This window comes from Berkeleyomyces rouxiae, assembly GCF_048999995.1.
Source record: "Berkeleyomyces rouxiae strain 22BRR77 chromosome Unknown BrBRR77_ptg000003l, whole genome shotgun sequence".
Taxonomy (NCBI): domain Eukaryota; kingdom Fungi; phylum Ascomycota; class Sordariomycetes; order Microascales; family Ceratocystidaceae; genus Berkeleyomyces; species Berkeleyomyces rouxiae.
Genome location: NW_027396493.1, coordinates 1,971,814 through 1,993,101, shown reverse-complemented (window position 1 = coordinate 1,993,101; position 21,288 = coordinate 1,971,814). Strand labels below are relative to the sequence as shown.

Genomic DNA, 21,288 nt, shown 5'->3' with positions numbered 1-21,288 from the left:
GACTCTTTTTTAACCCCTCTTTCTCGATCTTCTCCCTGTGGTAGTCGATTTGACGCCACAAGAAAATATACTATTGAGGACACACCCACTTTCTTTTGGTCGACTTAATTAGAAAGGGTCAGTTTCAGTGATGTGATTGAGCCCCCCTCCCCCGGGCTCTTCGGTTGTGTTCTACAAGGAAAGGCCAAGCACGGTCTGAGCGAAGATGTTGATTGAAGTGAGTTAAATTTACCACTGCGCCAAAAAAAAATCCTTGGACTTGATTCCTAAAGCACAAGCAAGATTCGTATAAATCTGTGCACTCATATTCACCATCTGCACGCAGAGCAATTCCCTAGGCAGCTTTGAGCTGTGGTAACATGGTTACACACCTACACTTCATAGCAAAGCCTGCTTGGATGTACCAAAACATGTATGTTCCTTGTATACCATTACGCGACCACAATCTCCTTGAACCAAAGAGCTTGTGGTAGTTCTCTCTTACATTCTTTTTTTCTCGTAGGACCCGAGCTCAGTGGGTACATACGGGAACAAGGCATCCATGATCCACGTGAAGGTTCGGTGAGAGCAGGTTCAACATGTATGTATCTGTACTTTCATGACATGTCCATAGGGATAATGCCCGGTGTATTGTCGACATGCAGACCAAGATTGTCAAGAACGAGACACATGAAGCACACACGACTAGTGATTGCTGACTCGAGGGTCACACATAGCAGTCCCTCATTCCATGATTGGGAGCTGGAGCGTCACCAGGATAGATGGGAGAGATGGACACAAGAAGAACAAAAATACCAAGTCATCTCAGCCTGCTTACCTTCTTGGCATTGGTCGTAGCCAGCCTCTCCAGCCTAAAGGTCTTGCCACATAGTCAGCAAGTGTGCCAGAAATTTCGTCGATTCGTCGACTCGTCGTAAAAACCCAATCTTGAGTGGCCGAGACGACATGCTTTTATGGAACACAGATAGGCTCCCTCTGCTGGCCAAAATAGGGGACTAATAGGGGCCTAGGGAAGAAGAGTATCGTGTGGCTACAAAATCATTTGTTCCTAGATAAATATCCCATTATAGGGTTTTTCTCTTTCAGTCTTGCGTTGATCACGGGATGCCTGCTGGCTCTGTACAGCCCTCTTTGTGGACGGTTCTCTGGGTGATTCACCAGTCTTCCAGATAACAACAGAAAGTTCCAATGCAACTCAGCACTGGTACCTGCGAGAAACCCTAGGCGTGCATCATTTCGCTTAGTCAGGGTTGTTCTTTCGAGAATGAGATGGCTAGAGAGCGGATTGAAGGCAAGGACACCAGAAGGGTTAGGCTGTCTTTGTACCAAGTAACAATATACTGGGACATTCAGGTGCTGATGTTTAGCCGCTTGACATGAGACCAAGGAACTAGCAAGCTTTGAAGGAAGCTGTTTACATGAGGATTGGCTTTTAAATGAGGGTTGTCACACATTATGAGATTTTGTCGTCGATGTCGTACACAAAGTAGAAAGAGGTCCGATGTGGAGAAACACATCAAGGTACACGCCAGCCATGGCCAAGGTAGCTTTGGGACTGACTATGGAACAGGCTGGGATAGTGGTGACCTAGGTCGTAGTTCATAAACAAGTGGGCTGGAGGGAAAATTGGCTGGCTGGCGAATAAAAGAATTGGCAGTCCTTGGATTTCTATACACAAAGGACAGTGGGAAGTGTGAATGGATTGGCCTGCTCTCGTCGGTGTCAGGGGCAGGGGTGCCAGCATGTGCATACTGACTTGCCTTTGAAATTTTTACACAGTGGGGTGCAAAGAGGACTGACGACAAGAGAGGAAATTGGCTCGGGGGTTATTTTCACATTTTATGAAATTTTGAGCTATGAAGAAGCGAGACTTTGAGGAGGGGTCATGGGGTGTGTGTGTCTAATGGATGATCATTCCGGGGATAGGACTACACCCATCAAAATTGTTGGCGCAGCTATGTCCAAGGACAGGGGTGCTGTATTTCTTTTTGAGATTATTTTCTATAAATTCGCGAAGATTCTTCTCTTCGTTCTTATAAAGGGCTTGGATTTCCCGGGTCCTTGAAATAATAGAAGCTTGTCCTACTTCCTGGATCACCCTATACATTGTCTAGCACTTCGTCAAGAAATCGACTGCGTGTCGTCCTGGGTTATTTCCTGCCTCGATATTACTTCTACCTCATACTCTAATTGAAACTCAGCAGAAGATACTTTTCCCAGCTATTGTCCAGTTGACACCAACTCGACCTTTTTCCAGCCCACCTTTCTCGCTCTGACATGTCCTGTTGCTCTCCATCTACTTCATTTTCCAACTGTCAAGCTACGTGAAGCGCTCACTGATTAATCACCGACCATTTCGAAGCAGTTCTTCGCTTCAGGACCCCCACACTGTTCCCACAGAGTTGAACGGGCGTCAACTTCTACCTTCCTGCACATCCTACACTAAACGCCCGCCATCTTCACTCCGTCACTCTCAAAATGTCTGGTCTGGGACATGCTCCGCCACACATGGGCATGCCGCCTTTTGTCCCCTACATGCACACCGAATTTGCCGGCGACCGCTACCACTCGCCTCCCGGCACGGCCACCTCGTCGCCCCGCGCCACCCCTTACCCTGCCTACTACCCTGCCCCGCCTCCTCGCGGCATGTCGACCCAGAGCCCTCCACGACCCGCTACCCGCGCCCAATTCCGGACTACCAGCGCGACGGCCACTCCCGTGTACAACGTCGAGTACGGCAGCCCTCGCCCTCCTACCGCTTCGCCGAGATACAACAGTGAAGGACACTATGCAACGGCTAATGTGAGTAATGGCCTCTATTCTCGCAACTTCCCCTCCTTCGCCGCCTCGCCGCTTTCGCCAGCCCACTCCCGACGCCACTCGTTTATTCCCACCCGCGACAGCACTCCGAGCGGTGAATCCGACGAGGAAATCTTTACTCGCGATGGTGCTCTCATCTACGCTGCTTCTTCCGGTCGCCAGCGGAGATCAGAGTACCACGCGTCGGGCAACAGCGGCTTGGGCCCGAGCAGACGCCGCAACTCGTTTGGGGAGGACGTTGTGAGGGGACACGCGACTGATAGAGAATTCTCACAGGCCGGGCCATACCATTCCATGCATGATGTCTATGAAAAGAGTTACTCCAGACACCACGACGACATACCTTCTCGCCCCACCACTGCCCCTCGTCGCCCTTCCATGACTACTCCCCAGCGCCCCGCTACCACGGCCCCCCGATCAAGTCACAAAAAGTCCAACAACCCTACTTCTCCTGCGGCTACCAAGTCACGGGTCGCTACTGAAGCAGATGCTGTCAAGCATGGAATCCCCACTGGCTATTCTTTTAAGAACTGGGATCCTAACCAGACTCCCATTCTCCTCCTGGGTTCTGTATTTGACGCCAACTCTCTGGGAAAATGGATCTACGACTGGACAGTTTTCCACCACACTGCTTCCAGCCGGGAGGCTGAACTTGCTGGCCAGCTTTGGCTCTACCTTATTCAGGTGTATGGATTGATCCGCACTGGTGACCAGACCATCAACAGCGTGCGCGACCGAGACGCCCGCAAGTTCGTCGAAAGCTGCTTGGAGTCCGGCGACCGCCTGACTCTGCGTCTGCGCAAGCTGCTACAGGCCTGTGAAGAGCCCATGCTCCGCGCTGCCGACCCTAAGAAATCTCTGGGCAACAACTCTGGCACTCAATTCGTCGAGACTCTTTTCGGCGAAGGCAAGCAGCTGGGTGCAACCAAGAAACTTTTGACTTCCATGCACCACTTCATTGAGCGGTGGGATGCGAACTGCCGCGAGATCATCCAGAACCCCACTCGTTAAACCCCCCATATCCACTATTTACAGCCTGTTATTACAGCGTCTACCTATTTACCGACCTTTTGGTCGACTTATTGTTTGTTGTTTTATTACAAAGGTCACTCCTTTGATTCTCATTACCCCGCTCCGTTTTTTTACAGTCTCTTATTTCTCTCTCCATCTTTGTCCTTTTCAAGACTTCACTTTCGCCAGGGCAACCGGTACCCGATCGCACTGCGCGGTCTCTTCACAACTTCCAAAAAGCCAGCATCATGTCCTATCTCTCTCCGACACGCCCAGTCGCCAAGTATGTGGTCACAAACATTCGCGTGTTTGTTATTAGAATTTCATTTCTCAGCACCATCTCTGTCGCTTCAGTTTTTATTTATTTTTGATTTATTTTTCTTATTTTTCTTTTCGAGATACCCCAGCGCATGGATCATATCCAGGAAGCCTTTGACTTTTCTTTTCCATTTCCTACTCTCTTTCCTCGGACTATCTTGCGATGAGTGCGGTTTTTGCTTTGCCTTTTTTTCTTTGTTTCCCCTTCGTTTGTTATCGCTTGTGCCCTTAGAGGGGCATGATTGCTCTCATTTGCAGGTGCTGGGCTTTAGGATACTTCCCTGCTGCTGACCCTGTGTCTTATTTGTGAAGATGAACCACCGTGCTGGCTTTCGGTCTTATGCATTTCGGAATCGACCTTTGTTGTACCGATCTCGCAAACTACCCTCTTTTTCTTTTCTTTTCCTCTTGTTGTTTTTTGGCTCTAAAAGATTGCTTGCTTTGTGTTCTTCAAAATCATTTGCGTTGGGCGACCTTTACGTCCGTTGAGGACTGACTCTAGTTTGTTTCGCTGCTCTCTTGGTTTTTTTTTTTTGGGATTTATCCTTTTTGCTTTATTTTTTGCCGTCCGTTTACAAAAGAGCTCGCTTCGCTGTGTTTTGTTCTCCCCCCAGCTTTAGTTCACCACGTCGTTTGATTTTTTGGCTTCTATTTGTTCCTTGGTTGATGTTTCGTGTTTTTCTTATCTTATTTCTTAGAACGGGATTATCAAAATGGGCAAATAGGTGTCATATTTTCTTTAAAAGAATGATTGTTTTTCTCTTGGTTTAGTCATCTTAGAACTATAATTCGTCTTTTCTACTTTCCGAATTTGATATTGGTGATAATGCCTCTGGTCGTGACTAGTCTCATTTTAGCCCACCTGGTTGTTGAAGTTTGGCCCATTGATTTCTACACCCCGAGTACAATGGCTTATAAACATGAGGGATTCTCTTTGTCCGAACTAGTCTAGCTCAATCCGAACAGCTTGGAAAGTCCCCAGGATTAGAATCTGTTGTACGCCCATACATCATGAACACAAAAGAAAAAGCTTCAGTCGTCGTTTTCTCTAATGTGGAAAAGAAAATCCGTGTAATATGGAGGGCTTTGGGAGTGAAATCCCTACCAGACCGCAGTTACATTTTGCTATAGGCATCCTTTTTTTTTTTCAAGATGAAAGAATTGTGCCATCTTGTGCGCAGCATGTCTCACAGGTGTGTGTGTACGAACTGTGTGTGTGTGGTCACGTGGACCACACAATGTGGTTGATGTTTCTTAGGTGAGGAGTTCTCTCTTTTTTTTTCTTTTTTTCTTTTATTGCCTACTCTGGAAACATTATTACTTGTAACTAGTTAGTTATACAACTGTCGCTATAGCTAGTAGACGTTATTGTTGTCAGCTTCAGGGTTCAGTTGACGGTACAGTTGACTATGGGAAAACTTGAACACTGGTTTTCGGCGATCCACCGTTTTGATCATTTCCCCCTGAAGTCGCCGGGCGCTATGAAGTGGATGGCCTCCTTTTGATGTCCCCCTGTGCTCATCCTTCTCATTGTTTTTCCAACAAGCATAGGCCTTGCTAAACTCTCTCTTTTTTTGGCGGGTGTAAGTGGCAATATAAGCGGCTGACCAGGAAGGGAGTCTTGATTTTTGTATTCTGGTTGAATATTGTGAGGAGCAGGTGGGATTCGTTTCTAGAAGACTCCTAAAACGAACACGAAGCTGGAGGGAGAGCCGGGTGGCTAATGGTGATTATGAGGGCAAAGCTGTTACAAATCAGCAACGGGTCCAAATCAGCTCCACGCAAGGTCAAGTTGTGAATATATTTTTTTCCTTTTTTCTCGATCAACCCGGGAAGTGTGACAGTGCACCGCGGAGGGAATTTCTAACTGTAGTATCCGTTCACATATTTATCTGCATTGTCTTCAACACACGGTAGGAATACGAAAAACACATCAGGCGGGCGGATGTCCATGATGTGAGAATTGAGACTCAGACCTCTGCTGTTAGCTGCATGGTGGGATGCATTTTTCTTTTTTGAATTTGTGCGTTGTGGGCAGGGCTTATCGATTAGAGCACATGTTGTTAAGAGTACAGTGCCTGATGCAAATCACCATGACATGCGTGTAGGTAGTGTGTATCCCTGTTGCAATAGTAATTGCTCGTTTCTATAGACATGCCAGGCTGGGAATACTATCATTCACAAACCGTGTGTTACAAAAGAGTGGAGACCACTTGTTTGATACCGGCAGAGAAGATGACCTAAAGGAATAACGGACACAGTTTGCAGGAGGACCGGCAGGGCCTTGGGACAAGCATCAGGGAAAGTCGGCAGCAACAGCAGCCGGTCTAGAGAGGAAGGGGCGGTGAAAGTTGATACAAGCTCTTGGTACTGAAGCTACCGTATATCTGAAAGAAAAACAAAAGAAAGCTGGAATATCAAGATTGAATGTGGTGGAAATGGAAACCGGCCAAGGAAGGAGGCCTGGGGTTCCCGAGGTAGGAGAAAGGGGCAAGCAAGTATATTCTGAAGGAGAACCAAAGCACCCTAGAGGCAAAAAAGAAAAAGAACCAATAAAATACACCAGAAGCCAATACGCAGGGGTTAGTAGCAGTGACCACAATCTGACACTGTACTACCCCGAATGAGCTGCCATGGTAGTATCTATGTAGCGTAGCCAAGGAGTGCCCTTCAAAAGAGGAGGGGGGTGATAATAGCAGTTTAAAGAAACGCAAGGTATTTCCATGGTACTTGTGTGTGCACACAGTGTGCACTCGAGCAGGCACATTTAAATTTTGGCCCCACCCCTGTACACCATCATCAAAAAGGGCAGGAGCGGCATCCTCAGGGTCTGGAGGGAGGGCAAGGGTCGTGGTGCGAAAAGTGCTTTGTAGGCCGGAATAGAGACATGGCTTTGATGGCGCTGGTTGCTTGGTGCCGACGCGTTGTTGTATGGTGATCGGGCCTGTTTACGCAAGAGAACGCCAATCGATAGAGATGTTCTCAAATGTCCGAGTATGGCGCGTGGCTAGGGCCAAGGACAGTCTCGGTGGAAGAGCCGAGTCACTGTGATGTTTGGCGTATCGTGATATTATTCGCGACCAGTGAGTCCTCACCTCGCACAGTCAGCCACCTGTTCACTGTGTTTCGGATATTGAGGCTCGGATCTCTCAAGGGGCATGTACAGTGAATAGTCGTGTCCTGGCACTGGCAAACAAGGTCGGTGAAATACGAGTAAGAAGAAGAGAAAACAGTCACCATGTGCTAAATGTCAAGCGCCAATCCAGTACACACGGCCGAAACCATTAAATGTAGTCTGTCCAGTTCTGAATGAATGCTACCACACACGGCCGATTCTCACGTGCGAGTCCCTTTCACCCCAAAGTCAATATCAATAACGTGTTAGACTCGGCTATACCACAACTCCGGATCAACTGGGTGTCTGGGTGTCTGTGTCAAGGGTTGTTCAAGACCTTCGGAGTAGAGACAGATCAGGCATTGGCCATATGGTGGCCTCTAGCTTAGGAGGGAAGTGACAGATGGTTGCCCATCTCATCTATACAACTTAGCACGCGGAGAGTATGTAGCACAGAATGCATGGCGGCAGCTGAGTTGGACCTTGACCTCAGTAATATCTGTACATACTGCTACTAATAGCTCTTGTATCCTTGCTGCAAATATCTGGCCAATGTCGCACAGCACTGGCGTGGTCGTGTTGCCATGATGCCCCGTTTCATTTGGGACGGCATGAGGTTGCTAAAAATGGCTGCACTAGTTGGGAGGATAACTATTGCAAGTGGGTTGATTACTTTCCATGGAGCTCGGTTCTCCGCCCGAAGAAAAAAAAGATGAGCAAAGTGGTTGTTCTTGTTTCACAACCTGTAACTTTGACCATTCGCCGTATCTTTTTTGAAACACCAAGAACACCACACAAGTGCCTATTTAGGCCAGGAAGAATTACGACTTTGTACGCAGATGGCCCGCCAGAATCACTGAGATATCTACTTACTACTTCCTGATACAAACAGCCACACGGAAGAGCACATATGAGAATGAAAACACCCCTGTAGCCCAGAGTCTTCCGCTGCCAGGCGCCCGCGGGTTGTTGGTGCTGACTTGCACAGAGGGGCGACGGTTTGAGGGTTACACTGAGCGTGTGCGCTTATATCGGCAACTCTGATTGGTGAGCACCAATGCACCCTTTCAGCATCAGGAAATTTTCAAAGAAGCAAAGAAGACGTGGCGGGGCAGGGGGCGCTTGCTTGCACGTGGTATCACCGAGCAAAGAGAATATCGGGTTGCCGTCGAGAGTGCAACCAGGCAGGCCACTTGGTCCACGCCGCCCTGGATGTGCTTGCCCTACACACATGCACGTTATCACAAGGCCACAAACGCCAACCACCAGTTCGTGGCGGATCTGCATGGAATCTTGGAAGCTGAAGGCCGGTGGTCCGTCTCCTAGACGCCTACGACAAAGAAGATCCTACCTTGGCCACTGGCTAATGTGACCGTCACATCACTATCACGGTATTTTCCTTTTCCGCTTTCTTTGTTATAACTAACCGTCCATGAAAGAAAGAATTATCCAGATGGATTCAACAGAACACAGCGCATTTCACAAAAATGTCATGATTCATGAGTGTATATTCATTTCATAGTGAATACATACAGTGCCGTGCCATGCGGCATGAAGCTATGTACAAGTATCCTTCCATCCAGCCAAATCAAATTCCAACCTCACTGACATTCAAAGCAGGCCGTCTATTTGAAATTGCTCGACGTCTCTGCACCAGACTTCTTCCCTTCTTGGTACGTATTGCTCAAGTCGTTATAACACGCCTTGACACGTTGGATGGCTTCAGTGAAGAAGGACTTGTCTTGATCATTGTCTAGCTGTTCTACCAAGTCCATAAAAGACTCAGCCTGGAAGAACTTGTTTGACTTGTTGTATAACGGTCTCTCAGCAAGTGACTCGTCTGTATCAGACGGGGCTCTAACCCTGAAGACACTCTCCAAGATATCGATATCATAGGGGATCGAAAACAGGTCCCGGCTGTCCTCATACGTGAACAGAAAGAAGAAGCGGCGGAAGCCCGACCACGTGATGCCACTCAAGCACAACGAACACGGCTCATGCGTCGCCAGGAAGAAGCACCCGGCTGGGTCTGGCCTGGACGACGGGTCGGGGTAGGCCTGTGTAAAGAACTGGTGGATGCAGTGAATCTCTCCGTGGAACAACGGCGACGCCCTCTCGTTGTTGGTTGCGCTGACGAGCGGGTCCAAGTCTTTGGATAGGATAGACGCACCAAAGAGCTTGCTTCCGGATTTGACGCCTTCCCGCGTTAGCGGGATGATTTGGTCTTCAATCACCGCAAGCAAGGAAGTGAGAAGCTGCTTTGCAGTAGGAGGCGACAGTGTAGGTGTGGACATGGTCAGCGATAGGTAAGATGTGTTATCTGTGGTCAAGATGATGTTATCGTCACCGTCAATAATAGCAATAAGACAAAAGACAAAAGACAAAAGACCAAGACTGGTGGTATTCACGACCAGACTGAAGTGAGCCTGGGACACGATATAGAGCGTGTTTATATCACGCCCATCAAACCCCGCAGAGATAAGCGTCGTATTAGCTTAGTGCCTGTCAAGCATGTTTTAGTGGGTGTCGATGGAAGGGTAGCCGCTATCCGGCGACCTCCGATAACAACGTACTGGCGACATCACCGAGGATTGAGATATGCAGAGAGCTGAACTACTGTCATGACGAGAAATTTGGACTTGGGGCGCATGATGAAGGTTGAATTATGTTCTTAGACTCCATACATTCTGAGAAAAGATTCCTTTGCAAATGCCATGGCCAATATGACGACTGATCTTGCGGTGTAAATGTCCGTCATCTAAAAAAAAATAAAAAAAAATGATGATGATGATGACTAATCCAGGCCAAAAGCAAAATTTTCGGCGTTTGTTGCAAACTTCACGGCCGTGGCCGGTGCTCCATGGAACTGAGCGCTAACAGCGAGAAATTTCTCACGGAAAGCCCCCTGGACATCCGTCATCTCCTCATACTCGCTCGCTGTGAAAGCCAAGCTATTCGAGAAAGTTGGACCATGCATTACATCCGGTTTCTACGCCCTCCAACCGTCACCATCCGGGATCGGGGCAAGACGGTCCTACGTCTGGTCCTGACTATCGCCACCGATCTAGGCGATGCCTATCTAAATCCAGAGACGCCAGTCCCATTGACCCTGACGTACTGGGTCAACGACCAGCTGCAAAAGCCCTCGCTGCCGCTGCTCAAATGGACGTCGGGCATGCGCGTATGCAAGCTCGACGTGCCGCTCAAGGTGCTTGCCCGCGGGTCCTACGTGACTAAGATCTTTATTTCGCCCGCCGAGCCCAATCTGGGGCTGATGCACATGCAGCAACTACTGACGCAGCGGACACCGATGATTGTGCCCGTCATGGCGACGCCTGCGCTGCCCGGCGCCGATCCCGAGCTGTTTACCAACCGCCAGATTCTCCTGGGCAATGTGCAGCAGAAACGCGTGTTTCTGGCCATTGGCGAGGAAATCCAGGACTCGATTGCCCGCCGTGTCTGGGACGGTGGCATGGTCACCTCGGCCCTGCTGTTTGAGATGGCTGGTGTCGACGCGCCACCGGCTAAGCGCCTGCCGCTGACCCAGGACCTGTTGCGCGCCGAGGCGCTAAATGTGCTCGAGCTGGGCTGCGGTATCGGCACGCTGGGAATCACGATGGCGAGCGCGCTGGCGCAGCGGTATGCTGCTTCCGAGACAGCTAGCGCTGGGAGTGCCCACGCAGAGGCGGACGGCGAGACTGCTGGTGCCGAGGCTGTGCAGGAGGTGAGCAAGAGCAAGCACCGCATTGTGCTGACTGATTTGTCGGATGCAAAGGAGGTTGCACAGCACAACATTGCCATGTTCAATACGGCCATGAAAGGTCTCGTGGCACCGTCGCTTGCGTATGAAAACCTGGACTGGTTTGACTGCAAAGAAGGCGTTTTTGGCCCGCTAGTCGAAAATCGGAACCAGACCTGGGATCTGATCATCATCAGCGACTGCACCTACAATTCGGATGTGATTCCTGCGCTGGTTGGTAGCTTGGACAAGCTGCACGAGATTGGAATCCAAAACTCCGGCAAGGGTCCGCAGGTCCTACTATCAACCAAGTTTAGACATGATTCTGAGACAGTCTTCTGGGATCAGATGAAGGCTGCGGGGTGGGAAATTCGGGAAAAGGCGGAGTTCCCCGTAGCCAACATTGGCGCGCCCGGGGAGCAGATTGAGGTGTACCTCTTTGCCAAGCAGGTGGCGCCTGAATGAGAGAGATGACGGTTGCTTTCCAAATAGCGAGCTACCAGTGGACATGTGGTGTGTCAGCCTTGACGCCTTCTACATAGCTCGACTTGAATCAGCCTTATTTCTACCAGCATAAGGATTTGAAGAGCTATGGTCAAGATCGGATTCTTCGGCTTTCTCGGATTCTATGTGGGGCGTCGGCCGCATACTCTCGGGATCTTCTGCATAGTGTGTGAACCCAAAGGCCTTCAAGTGCCTGAGAATAAATGGACGATATTGTTCTTCAATCTGTGCTAGTTCGTTCGGCAACTGGGTTTGAGGTTCGCACTGCACTGCATTGCAATCCCGATGTGGACTATGTTGTCTGGCAAATCCGGATATCTGGTTCCGAGTGTCAGAAACAAAGGCCGAAGCTCCCTTGCTTGGCATTTCGGAGTGATCCGAGAATCGAAGAGGTCGAAGCTTGCTGTAGTGTGTGTAACATGATCAAAGCTTGAATGCGGGAGCAGCTGTCAAGACCAATGAAGAATAATAAACGCCAAGTGAGCGGCCGAAACAATAGAAACACTAGGCATGAAAGGAAAAAGGTCAAACAAGTATCGCCGTTTTGCCGCTGTGTGTAGCTTTCACGTCAGTGTATGGAATGTTTAGGGCTGATAGATTGGCTCGGTGCGGCCAGAGAGCCCGGTCGGGCTGTTAGAGGACCCCGAGGCGGCATTCCGGCCGCGGCAGAATCGCCAACCAGCCAAAACGACAGCGGCACAATGACCCAAAACCTGGGTCCCTCCTTCTATCAAGCGCGCGTAGTCCAGATCAGATGACTGGTCTAGACTGATGGAGGGGGTTTGACAGGTCCCCAGAACGGCAGATGGAGGCCTGAAGTATGCATGTAGACGGATCCAGAACAAGGTTGCGACTGGTTTGGGTTGTGAAGAAGCGCGGCTCTGGTGCAGACAGGAAGCTGTCAGTGGGAGAAGGAAGCGTCGGAAAGATCTAGATTATATTTAAAGTCTAACACAAGTCCTTGAAGGTTATTCGGACGACATCCCAATAATAAGTTGGTGATAGTGGAGATAACCCAGGCGTGTGTTAGGGTTAATGACGGACCTAAGGTCAATTTTGTGTCAGCTTGCGTGTTTATAAACTGATGCACTGATTAAAATGCTTTCACCTAGAAAAAGTTGCGCTTCAACAGCGGGAAGTGATTTGCCGTGTCGTAGTCGACGTCACTCGGGTGAAAATTTCAGATTCTTAGCGAGTGTAGCGATTACAGTTACCGTAACTTTGTTCTTTGCTTCTTCATCACACAAAGGCACTACGACAGCGACACGATGCCAATAGGCCAGGCCGAGAAACATGAGGAGAGACTTTTGAAATTCGCACGAGCCAAGCAGCAAAAGGCAAGGATTATCCATCAGGAATGTCAACAAACCAGGGCGGAAGGGCGAAGCGTGGACGCTGACATGCACGATGGAACACGGATGAATAGAGTGAGATTGGATTATAAATGGAGGGAGAAGTGATTATAAATCGGCCATGGAAGAAACTGGCGCAAGCAGCAAACTAACAGGGAATACTTGTGGTAACTAACGGTAGAAGCAAACCGTAAATTTTTTTTTGAGAAAGCCATGGCGGCTGTGAAGGGGAGCCAGGCTTCCAGACTTGCCACAAGGGCAAGCGGCAAACGAGGCGTTGTTGGAGATGCACAGGCACAGGCACAGGCTCAGGGAGAGAGAGCGATAGAGAGGCGGAAGCGATGACGAAAACGGGAATGGAAGCACGAGCACGAGCACGAGGGACGGGATGAGGGTGAGAGTGAGGATGAGAGTGAGGACGAGCGGGTTGTCAATGCGACAGAGAAGAAGAAGAAGAAGACAAAAAAACATAAACAAAGCACAGAGGATGCTGAGGCAGGGAGCCCCCGTCTGTTGTGGCTTCGTGTGCATGCGGATTTGACTCCTCCTGGGTTTCAAGCAGACAAACACAGCGGCTTCTGGGTCTGTGGCTGTCCAGATTATTAGACGCAGGCGGGCTGACAAACAGCAGGAAAGATGTGGTTAACTAACTAGCGAGTAATGTACATGGGTCGCGGTTGAGGTTCAGGGGGCGGTGATCTGCTGGCTTGCTTGCTGTAACAGAGTCTCGTCCTATTCTTTTTTTTTCTTTTTCGTCTTCTCCCTTTGCCTCCCCTTAGTCTCTTTCCGGCCCCCATTCGCACCTTGTTCTGCCAGTTAAGACTGCCGCTTATCTCGATTAAAGTTGAAAGGGGTACAGGTACAGTTCCAGGTATTGCTGTGGCCTCGAGTCCTGAACAATAAGGCACAACAATGCGGTCCTGGACTTTGAGCTGAAGGGGGTGGGTGGACTCGAGAGACGAAAGGGTTTTCTGCTCGTTCCAACCATCTTGAGTTGAGCATCTGGGTTTATGCTGGGTGGCAGCATAAGTGAATACATACATAGATAGGGTTGGGATTCGGTGGCTTTTTTTTCTTATTTGCATAGTTAGATACAACCACGGCCAACGTGAGAGGCTCAAGCTGGGCGTAAAAACGAGAAATCATAAGTCCGGGCCTAAGTATCGCAGAAGCTGATAAATCAAAATCAAAATCAACAAAGGCTCAGGCCAGCAGAACGCTGGTTGTGACATTGGGATCTTGCCAGAGCACTTTTTTTCTTGATTCTTTTTGTGGTGACGCTGGACAGGGAGCGAAAGCTCTGGCCGGCCATAGACGCACGGGAAATAAGATGAAGATGAGGATATCATAGTTAAACAGAAACACATGGCAGTGAAAGCTTGGAAATCAGAGACCAAGACCAGAGACAGAGACAGTAAGAGGGAGAAGGGGGAAGGGAGGGCTGAGGGGTGGAGGCGGAGGCGGAGGCGGGAAAAGGAACTCCGCGTGATGTGGTCGCCAAGGCTACGATATTGACGTTTGTGTTGTGGACGAGGCGACAAACGGGATTCGTGTTGGATCATGAACATAAATAAGGAATAACTACACAGACGGAGGTGTGGAGTGGGTCGTGGTGGAGAGAAGGGTGCCGAGAGAGATTAAAGGAGAGCGGGAACAGACATGACAGATGGACAGGCAGACAGACAACGCCAGCAAAGCAAAGGACCTTCTCTCTCTCGATGGCGATTTAGTGACTTGTGGTCTAGAGAAAGCGATAGACAACAGATCCGAGCCACTGGAGTAACAATGAGGCTCTCTCGCTCGCTGCCCAGTGCTGCCAAGCTCTGCCTGGCCCGGACTTAGCCTGGCTGCGACCGGCTGTAGAGCAGAATTCGGCGGTCATGGTCGGCCCAACTTCTGGCCGGCTGAGTGGTAATGCAGACATCGCTGAGAGTCACCTGGGCTGGGCTGGCACCGGCAAGTGGGAGAGCCGGTCTCGGACGGTGGAAGAAACAAAGAGCAAGAGCGAAAGCGAAAGCGAGAGCCAGAAGTTCTTTTGGGGCATGATATGCCGTGCGGTTCAGTGAGGTGAGACGGCAAAGGGCCCCGGATCCTGGCAATGTCGTGATAGAGGCACAGTTGGCTGCACGGTGATATGGCCGAAAACACCCATGGATTGGTGTGCTGCGACATGCCAGTTTAGCCGCAATGCTGGGCTGTCACCATGGACATTGGACGCAAATACAGAGAGCGTAGAGCATTGTGGTTGTAGGCCGATGGTTGCAAAGCCTCCGCCAGTCGAGCCTGTGTGTGTGTATATCTTGGGTTTGTAATGGGATCCTGCAGAATGCGCCCCCAAACTTGGGAACACATGCCTGTGGCCTGTGAATAGTGCCTGTGAATAGGCGCCGGCGTTAAGCATATCCCTCCGTACAAAGATGTACAAGCATCCTGGGGACCGTGGCCGGACTTGGACAGGGGCGGATTCACATAGTTACAAGGGCGGTGTTTTTTCTTCCTCCGGCTCGCTGATTGGCCCGTTGTCTAATACACTCCAGGGCAAACTCTGCGGGATCTGACCGCGTCTGTTTATGGTTTGTCAGCGGGATTGAGAAGCCAAGTGCCAAGGGTAGAGCCAGGCCAGAGCCACGCCCCCTTCGCCCGTGCTGTGGATTCCACACGAGGGTCGCTTGCTTGGGGGCGACTATAGCTGCTCGGCTAAGGCGTAGCTCTAAGTCTAGCTCCCTGGGTGCTAGTGTGGTGATTACTCATTGTGAGCCATGTTGATGTGGGATGTGGGATGTGGGTGGGTGGTGAGTGGTGAGTGTCTTTTGGCAGTGAAGATCTGGCATTAGAGACACTATAACCACTACAGATCTATAACCACTGTAGACTGGAACCCTCTGTATCTGGAGACACCCGCCTGTGGCCAGTCTGTCAAACCACAGCCAGCTAGAGGAGCCTGCACCAGAACCCGCCCCAGACTCATGATGAAATCATTGGCATAATAGACTTGGCACTCGACACTCTGGTCATTATGAATCCAACTATCCGCCTGCCAAGGGTCGGAATTCAATAGAACAACACAGAACTCGTCCCAAGGGACCCAGTCTGGATACACCCGCGCCTCTTTCTGCCTGTGCTGCACGCCTCGAGCGGAGTTATGTCTTGGCCTGGTTTATGTAAGTTAGTTATACTCAACAGTGCTCATCCCGTTTCACCAGGAACACCCCCAAACCCACGCCCACGCCCTGCCCTGTTTCTCTGGTCATCTCTTATATCAAGTACACCCATCCCATTCCACTGCCGGTCCTCACTCCCCTCTTCTCTTCACCTCGACTCCATCCCGTCTGCACCCGCCCTGCTTCTTCATTATCATCTTCCTCCGTCTTCCCTTCGTCCTGTCAAGCCTTCGTCTCTGGTAACGACGACGACAACGACAACAACGACGTGAGTGGGCGATAAGAAGCTTCTTGACCTGTAGAAGAACCGTTCGGTCGAGAGTCTATTTCTTCTGTGCCCCCCCTCTCTGTGCGCCTACTTTCTTCTCTTCCTATTCTTTTTTAATCCATCTTTTCTTTGATCGCCTCGGCGCGTCTTCATAGGAGAGTCTTATTGCTCCCGCGCCTCTAATACGCTTGACGCTATCCCCAAGACGCCCCTCGCCCATTCGGGACTAAGAGCAGTAGTGCTAGGGATTGGTTTATTCCACTAGCCTTTTTATAACTAAATTTTTCACCTCTACTTAATACTGCCCGACCCGCCTCTCTCTGCTCTTCCCGCCCTCTCTACTCCGCTTCCCACAATGGGAGTACCAATCACGGGCTCAGACTCGTCAACAGTAAATTCCACCATGGACCCCTCCACCCAGCGCGAAGAGGTCGACAATGGTCCGTACGACCAGTCGCGGCCTGCCCCCGGCGTGTCTGTCCACGGCGCCGAGGCCGAGTTTGACCAGCTCCGCAAGACCCTGAGTCGCGCCAGCCGCGCCAGCCGCAACAGAGGGGCCCACGAGGACCCCGAAAAGTCCTCGGACACTGCTGATGAGGGCATGTTTGACCTGGAGAGCGTTCTGCGCAGTGATATTGCCCGCGAAGAAGAAGCCGGCATCAAGCCCAAGCACATTGGCGCCTACTGGAACAACCTGACGGTCCGCGGCAACGCCAGCTCGTCCAACTTCATTTTCACCTTCCCCATTGCCATGCTGGTCCAGCTGGACTTTGTCACTCCCATCAAGAACCTCCTGGGCTTGGCCAAGAAGCCTGAGCAGGTCAACATCCTCGAAAACTTTAGCGGTGTCTGCAAGCCTGGCGAGATGGTTCTTGTTCTGGGCCGTCCCGGATCCGGCTGCTCGACCTTCCTCAAGACTATCGCCAACCAGCGCGGCGGATTCTCTGCCGTCGAGGGCGATGTTCGCTACGGCCGCTTTACCGCCGACGAGTTCCAGCAGTACCGCGGTGAGGCTGTCTACAACCAGGAGGACGACATCCACCACGCCACTCTGACCGTTGGCCAGACCCTCGACTTTGCTCTAGACACCAAGACCCCCGGAAAGCTGCCTGCCGGCCTCTCCAAGCGGGACTTCAAGAGCAACGTTGTCACTACTCTGCTCAAGATGTTCAACATTGAGCACACCCGCAACACCGTTGTTGGTGACGCCTACGTCCGTGGTGTTTCTGGTGGTGAGCGCAAGCGTGTCTCGATTGCCGAGATGATGACCACCAATGCTTGCGTCTGCTCGTGGGACAACTCGACTCGTGGCCTGGATGCCTCGACTGCTCTGGACTTTGCTAAGTCGCTGCGGGTCATGACCAACCTCTACAAGACCACGACCTTTGTGTCTCTGTACCAGGCGTCTGAGAACATCTACAACGTCTTCGACAAAGTCCTGGTCATTGACTCTGGCCGCGAGGTCTACTTTGGCCCTGCCAAGACTGCCCGCCAGTACTTTGAGGGTCTTGGCTTTGCCCCCCGTCCCCGTCAGACCACCCCCGACTACGTCACTGGCTGCACCGACGAGTTTGAGCGTGATTACGCTCCCGGCTACTCTGTCGAAAACGCCCCGCACTCGCCCGAGACCCTGGCTGAGGCTTTTTCCAAGTCTGACGTCAAGCAAGCCCTGAATCGCGAGATGGAAGAGTACACCAACACCCTCAACGCCGAGTCCGCCAAGTTCCAGGACTTCCAGACTGCCGTTGCCGATAGCAAGCGCTCGTCTTCTGCCCGGTAAGCCACCCCCCAACACCACCATGAATAGGCAAAGACACCTACTGACCTTCTCTCTAGCTCTGCTTACTCTACCGGTTTCCACATCCAAGTTTGGGCTCTGATGAAGCGTCAGTTCCTGCTCAAGCTCCAGGATACTTTCTCTCTGTACTTCTCTTGGTTCCGCTCTATCGTCATGGCTTTCGTTCTCGGCACTCTCTACTACGATCTTGACACTTCGTCTGCTGACGCCTTTTCCCGCGGTGGTGTTATCTTCGTCTCGCTCTTGTTCATCGCTTTCCAAACCTTCTCTGAGCTCGCTAGTACAATGACAGGGAGAGGGATCATGGCCAAACATCGAGCCTATACTTTCCATCGCCCGTCTGCCATGTGGATTGCCCAGATCATTGTTGATCAAGCCTTCTCTGCCAGTCAAATCTTTGTCTTTTCGGTTATTGTCTACTTCATGACACATCTCGCTCGTGATGCCGGTGGCTTCTTCATCTTTTACTTTGTGCTGGTCATTGCCAGTATTGCCATGACGCTGTACTTCAGAATCGTGGGCTGCCTGAGTCCCGACTTTGATTACGCCATGAAGTTCACCGTGCTGACGCTATCTGCCCTGATCATCACCTCGGGTTTCCTGATTGCCTACCCGGTGCAGCACAAGTGGATGCGCTGGATCTTCTGGATCAACCCCGTCGGTCTGGTATTCTCCAGCATGATGATCAACGAGTTCATGCGTATCACGCTTTCCTGCAATGGCGCCAGTCTGATCCCCAACGGAGCTGGCTACACTAACCTGGCGAACCAGGTGTGCACGCTCCCTGGCTCCGTGGCCGGCTCGACCACGGTCAGAGGCATTGACTACATCGAGGCCTCCTTTGGCATGTCCAAGAGCGACCTGTGGCGCAACATTGGCATCGTGCTTGCCTTGATTGCCGTGTTCCTCGCTCTCAATGTCATTCTGGGCGAGCTGGTAGACCACGCTGTTCCCGGTGGCGGTGCCAAGGTGTTCAACAAGCCCAACCCGGAGCGTGAAGCCCTAAACACTGCGCTCAAGGAGAAGCTGGACGAAAAGCGCGCCAACCCCAGCGCCGAGCAGTCGTCGGACCTGAACTTCAAGTCTGAGGCTGTGCTGACTTGGGAGAACCTGAACTACGATGTGCCTGTTCCCGAGGGAACCCGCCGCCTGCTCAACAACGTCTTTGGCTATGTCCGTCCTGGCGAGCTCACAGCGCTCATGGGTGCGTCTGGTGCGGGTAAGACGACCCTACTGGATGTGCTGGCTGCCCGCAAGAACATTGGTGTGATTTCCGGTGATGTCCTGGTCGATGGTTCCAAGCCTGGCGTCGAGTTCCAGCGTTCGACTTCGTACGCCGAGCAGATCGACCTGCACGATCCTACCCAGACTGTGCGCGAGGCTCTGCGCTTCTCGGCCGATCTTCGCCAGCCCTTTGAGACACCCCAGGCCGAAAAGTATGCTTACGTCGAGGAGATCATCTCGCTGCTGGAAATGGAGCACGTCGCCGACGCCATGATTGGCTTTGGAGATTTTGGTCTTACTGTGGAACAGAGAAAGCGCGTCACCATTGGCGTGGAGCTGGCTGCTAAGCCTGATTTGCTGCTGTTCCTGGACGAGCCGACGTCGGGTCTCGACTCCCAGAGTGCCTTCAACATTGTGCGTTTCCTCAAGAAGCTGGCCGCCGCCGGCCAGGCCATCCTGTGCACCATCCACCAGCCCAACGCCTCGCTCTTTGAGAACTTTGATCGTCTTTTGCTGCTGCAGCGCGGCGGCCGCACTGTTTACTTTGGTCCTATTGGCAAGGATGCCCACGTCCTGCGCGGATACCTCCAGGCCCACGGCGCCGAGGCTCCCCCGACCGAAAACGTTGCCGAGTTTATGCTGGAGGCCATTGGTGCCGGCTCGCGCCCCCGTGTTGGCCCGACCGACTGGGCCGAGATCTGGGACAACAGCCCCGAGCTTGCCGAGGTCAAGCAGACTATTACCACCCTGAAGAGTGACCGTGCTACCGCCGTTGCCAACGCGCCCCGGGCCCCGGCGCAGGAGTATGCGTCGCCGTTTGGCCACCAGCTCAAGATTGTCCTGAACCGCATGAACATCTCCTTCTGGCGCTCGCCCAACTACCTCGTCACGCGTATCCTCAACCATATATTTGTCGGTGTCATTGCCGGTCTGGCCTACCTCAACCTGGACAACTCGCGCACTTCGCTGCAGAACAAGATTTTTGTCATGTTCCAGGTCACGGTGCTTCCGGCGCTGATTATCACCCAGGTCGAGGTCATGTACCACATCAAGCGTGCGCTGTTCTTCCGCGAGGCGTCGTCCAAGATGTACAACTCGATTGTCTTTGCCATGTCGATTGTCATTGTCGAGATCCCCTACACCATCCTCTGCGCCGTCGTCTTCTACATCCCGCTGTACTACATGCCTGGCTTCTCAGGCGACTCCAGCCGCGCCGGCTTCCAGTTCCTCATGATCCTGCTGACCGAGTTCTTCTCCATCACGCTCGGCCAGATGATTGGCTCGCTGACCGCGTCGCCCTTCATTTCGGCCCAGTTCGACCCGCTCATTATGATCATCTTTGCCCTGTTCTGCGGTGTCACCATCTCGCCCACCCAGATGCCCGACTTCTGGCACTCGTGGATGTACCAGCTCGACCCCTTTACGCGCCTCATCGGTGGCATGGTTACCACCGCGCTGCACGGCGAGGCCGTCGAGTGCTCCTCCAACGAGCTCAACGTCTTCACCGCCCCCGATGGCCAGAGCTGCCAGTCGTACATGGCCGACTTCTTTGCCCGTGGCGGCTCCGGCTACGTCGACAGCCTCAACGCGACGACTTGCGGCTACTGCGCTTATGCCGTCGGCGATGAGTTCTACGAGCCCCTGGATCTCAGCTTCAGCAACCGCTGGAGAGACATGGGCATCTTCCTGGCCTTTACTGGCAGTAACTTGATTATTCTGTTCCTGGGCAGCCGCTTCATCAACTACAACAAGCGGTAAGCCACTGATAAAAAGCCAGTAGACGCACATCTTGCCATGTGCAGTCTGTGAACCTCTGGGCTGGTGTGCTTCTGATAGACCTCGTTTGCCTTGTTCCGAGTGGTTTTTTTTCTTCTTTTGGTTGCTTGGGTCTTTTTTTGTCTTCTTCCTAATGTGTGATTCTCTGGTCGCTCTTTTTACCCCTATTGTTACTTTATTTCTGTTTCTTATTCCATAGTCT

The 21,288-nt window shown here is 51.6% G+C and overlaps 4 protein-coding genes across 4 annotated transcripts; 3 read left to right on the top strand and 1 right to left on the bottom strand.

The window, feature by feature from the left end:
- Positions 1 to 2,478: 2,478 nt before the first annotated feature.
- Positions 2,479 to 3,831, top strand: BROUX77_003740 (uncharacterized protein; the record flags this gene model as incomplete). The annotated part of the gene is made up of 1 exon (XM_073748425.1): positions 2,479 to 3,831. One exon carries the CDS (start codon positions 2,479 to 2,481, stop codon positions 3,829 to 3,831), a length of 1,353 nt encoding a protein of 450 aa, XP_073606165.1.
- A 5,058-nt stretch (positions 3,832 to 8,889) lies between these two features.
- BROUX77_003739 (uncharacterized protein) lies at positions 8,890 to 9,558 on the bottom strand (the record flags this gene model as incomplete). The annotated part of the gene is made up of 1 exon (XM_073748424.1): positions 8,890 to 9,558. The coding sequence occupies one exon, from the start codon at positions 9,556 to 9,558 to the stop codon at positions 8,890 to 8,892; it is 669 nt and encodes a 222-aa protein (XP_073606164.1).
- A 677-nt stretch (positions 9,559 to 10,235) lies between these two features.
- On the top strand, positions 10,236 to 11,468 carry BROUX77_003738 (uncharacterized protein; the record flags this gene model as incomplete). The annotated part of the gene is made up of 1 exon (XM_073748423.1): positions 10,236 to 11,468. One exon carries the CDS (start codon positions 10,236 to 10,238, stop codon positions 11,466 to 11,468), a length of 1,233 nt encoding a protein of 410 aa, XP_073606163.1.
- Positions 11,469 to 16,643: 5,175 nt separating this feature from the next.
- Positions 16,644 to 21,068, top strand: BROUX77_003737 (uncharacterized protein; the record flags this gene model as incomplete). Its single annotated transcript, XM_073748421.1, has 2 exons — positions 16,644 to 18,064; positions 18,125 to 21,068. 2 exons carry the CDS (start codon positions 16,644 to 16,646, stop codon positions 21,066 to 21,068), a joined length of 4,365 nt encoding a protein of 1,454 aa, XP_073606162.1.
- Positions 21,069 to 21,288: the final 220 nt, after the last annotated feature.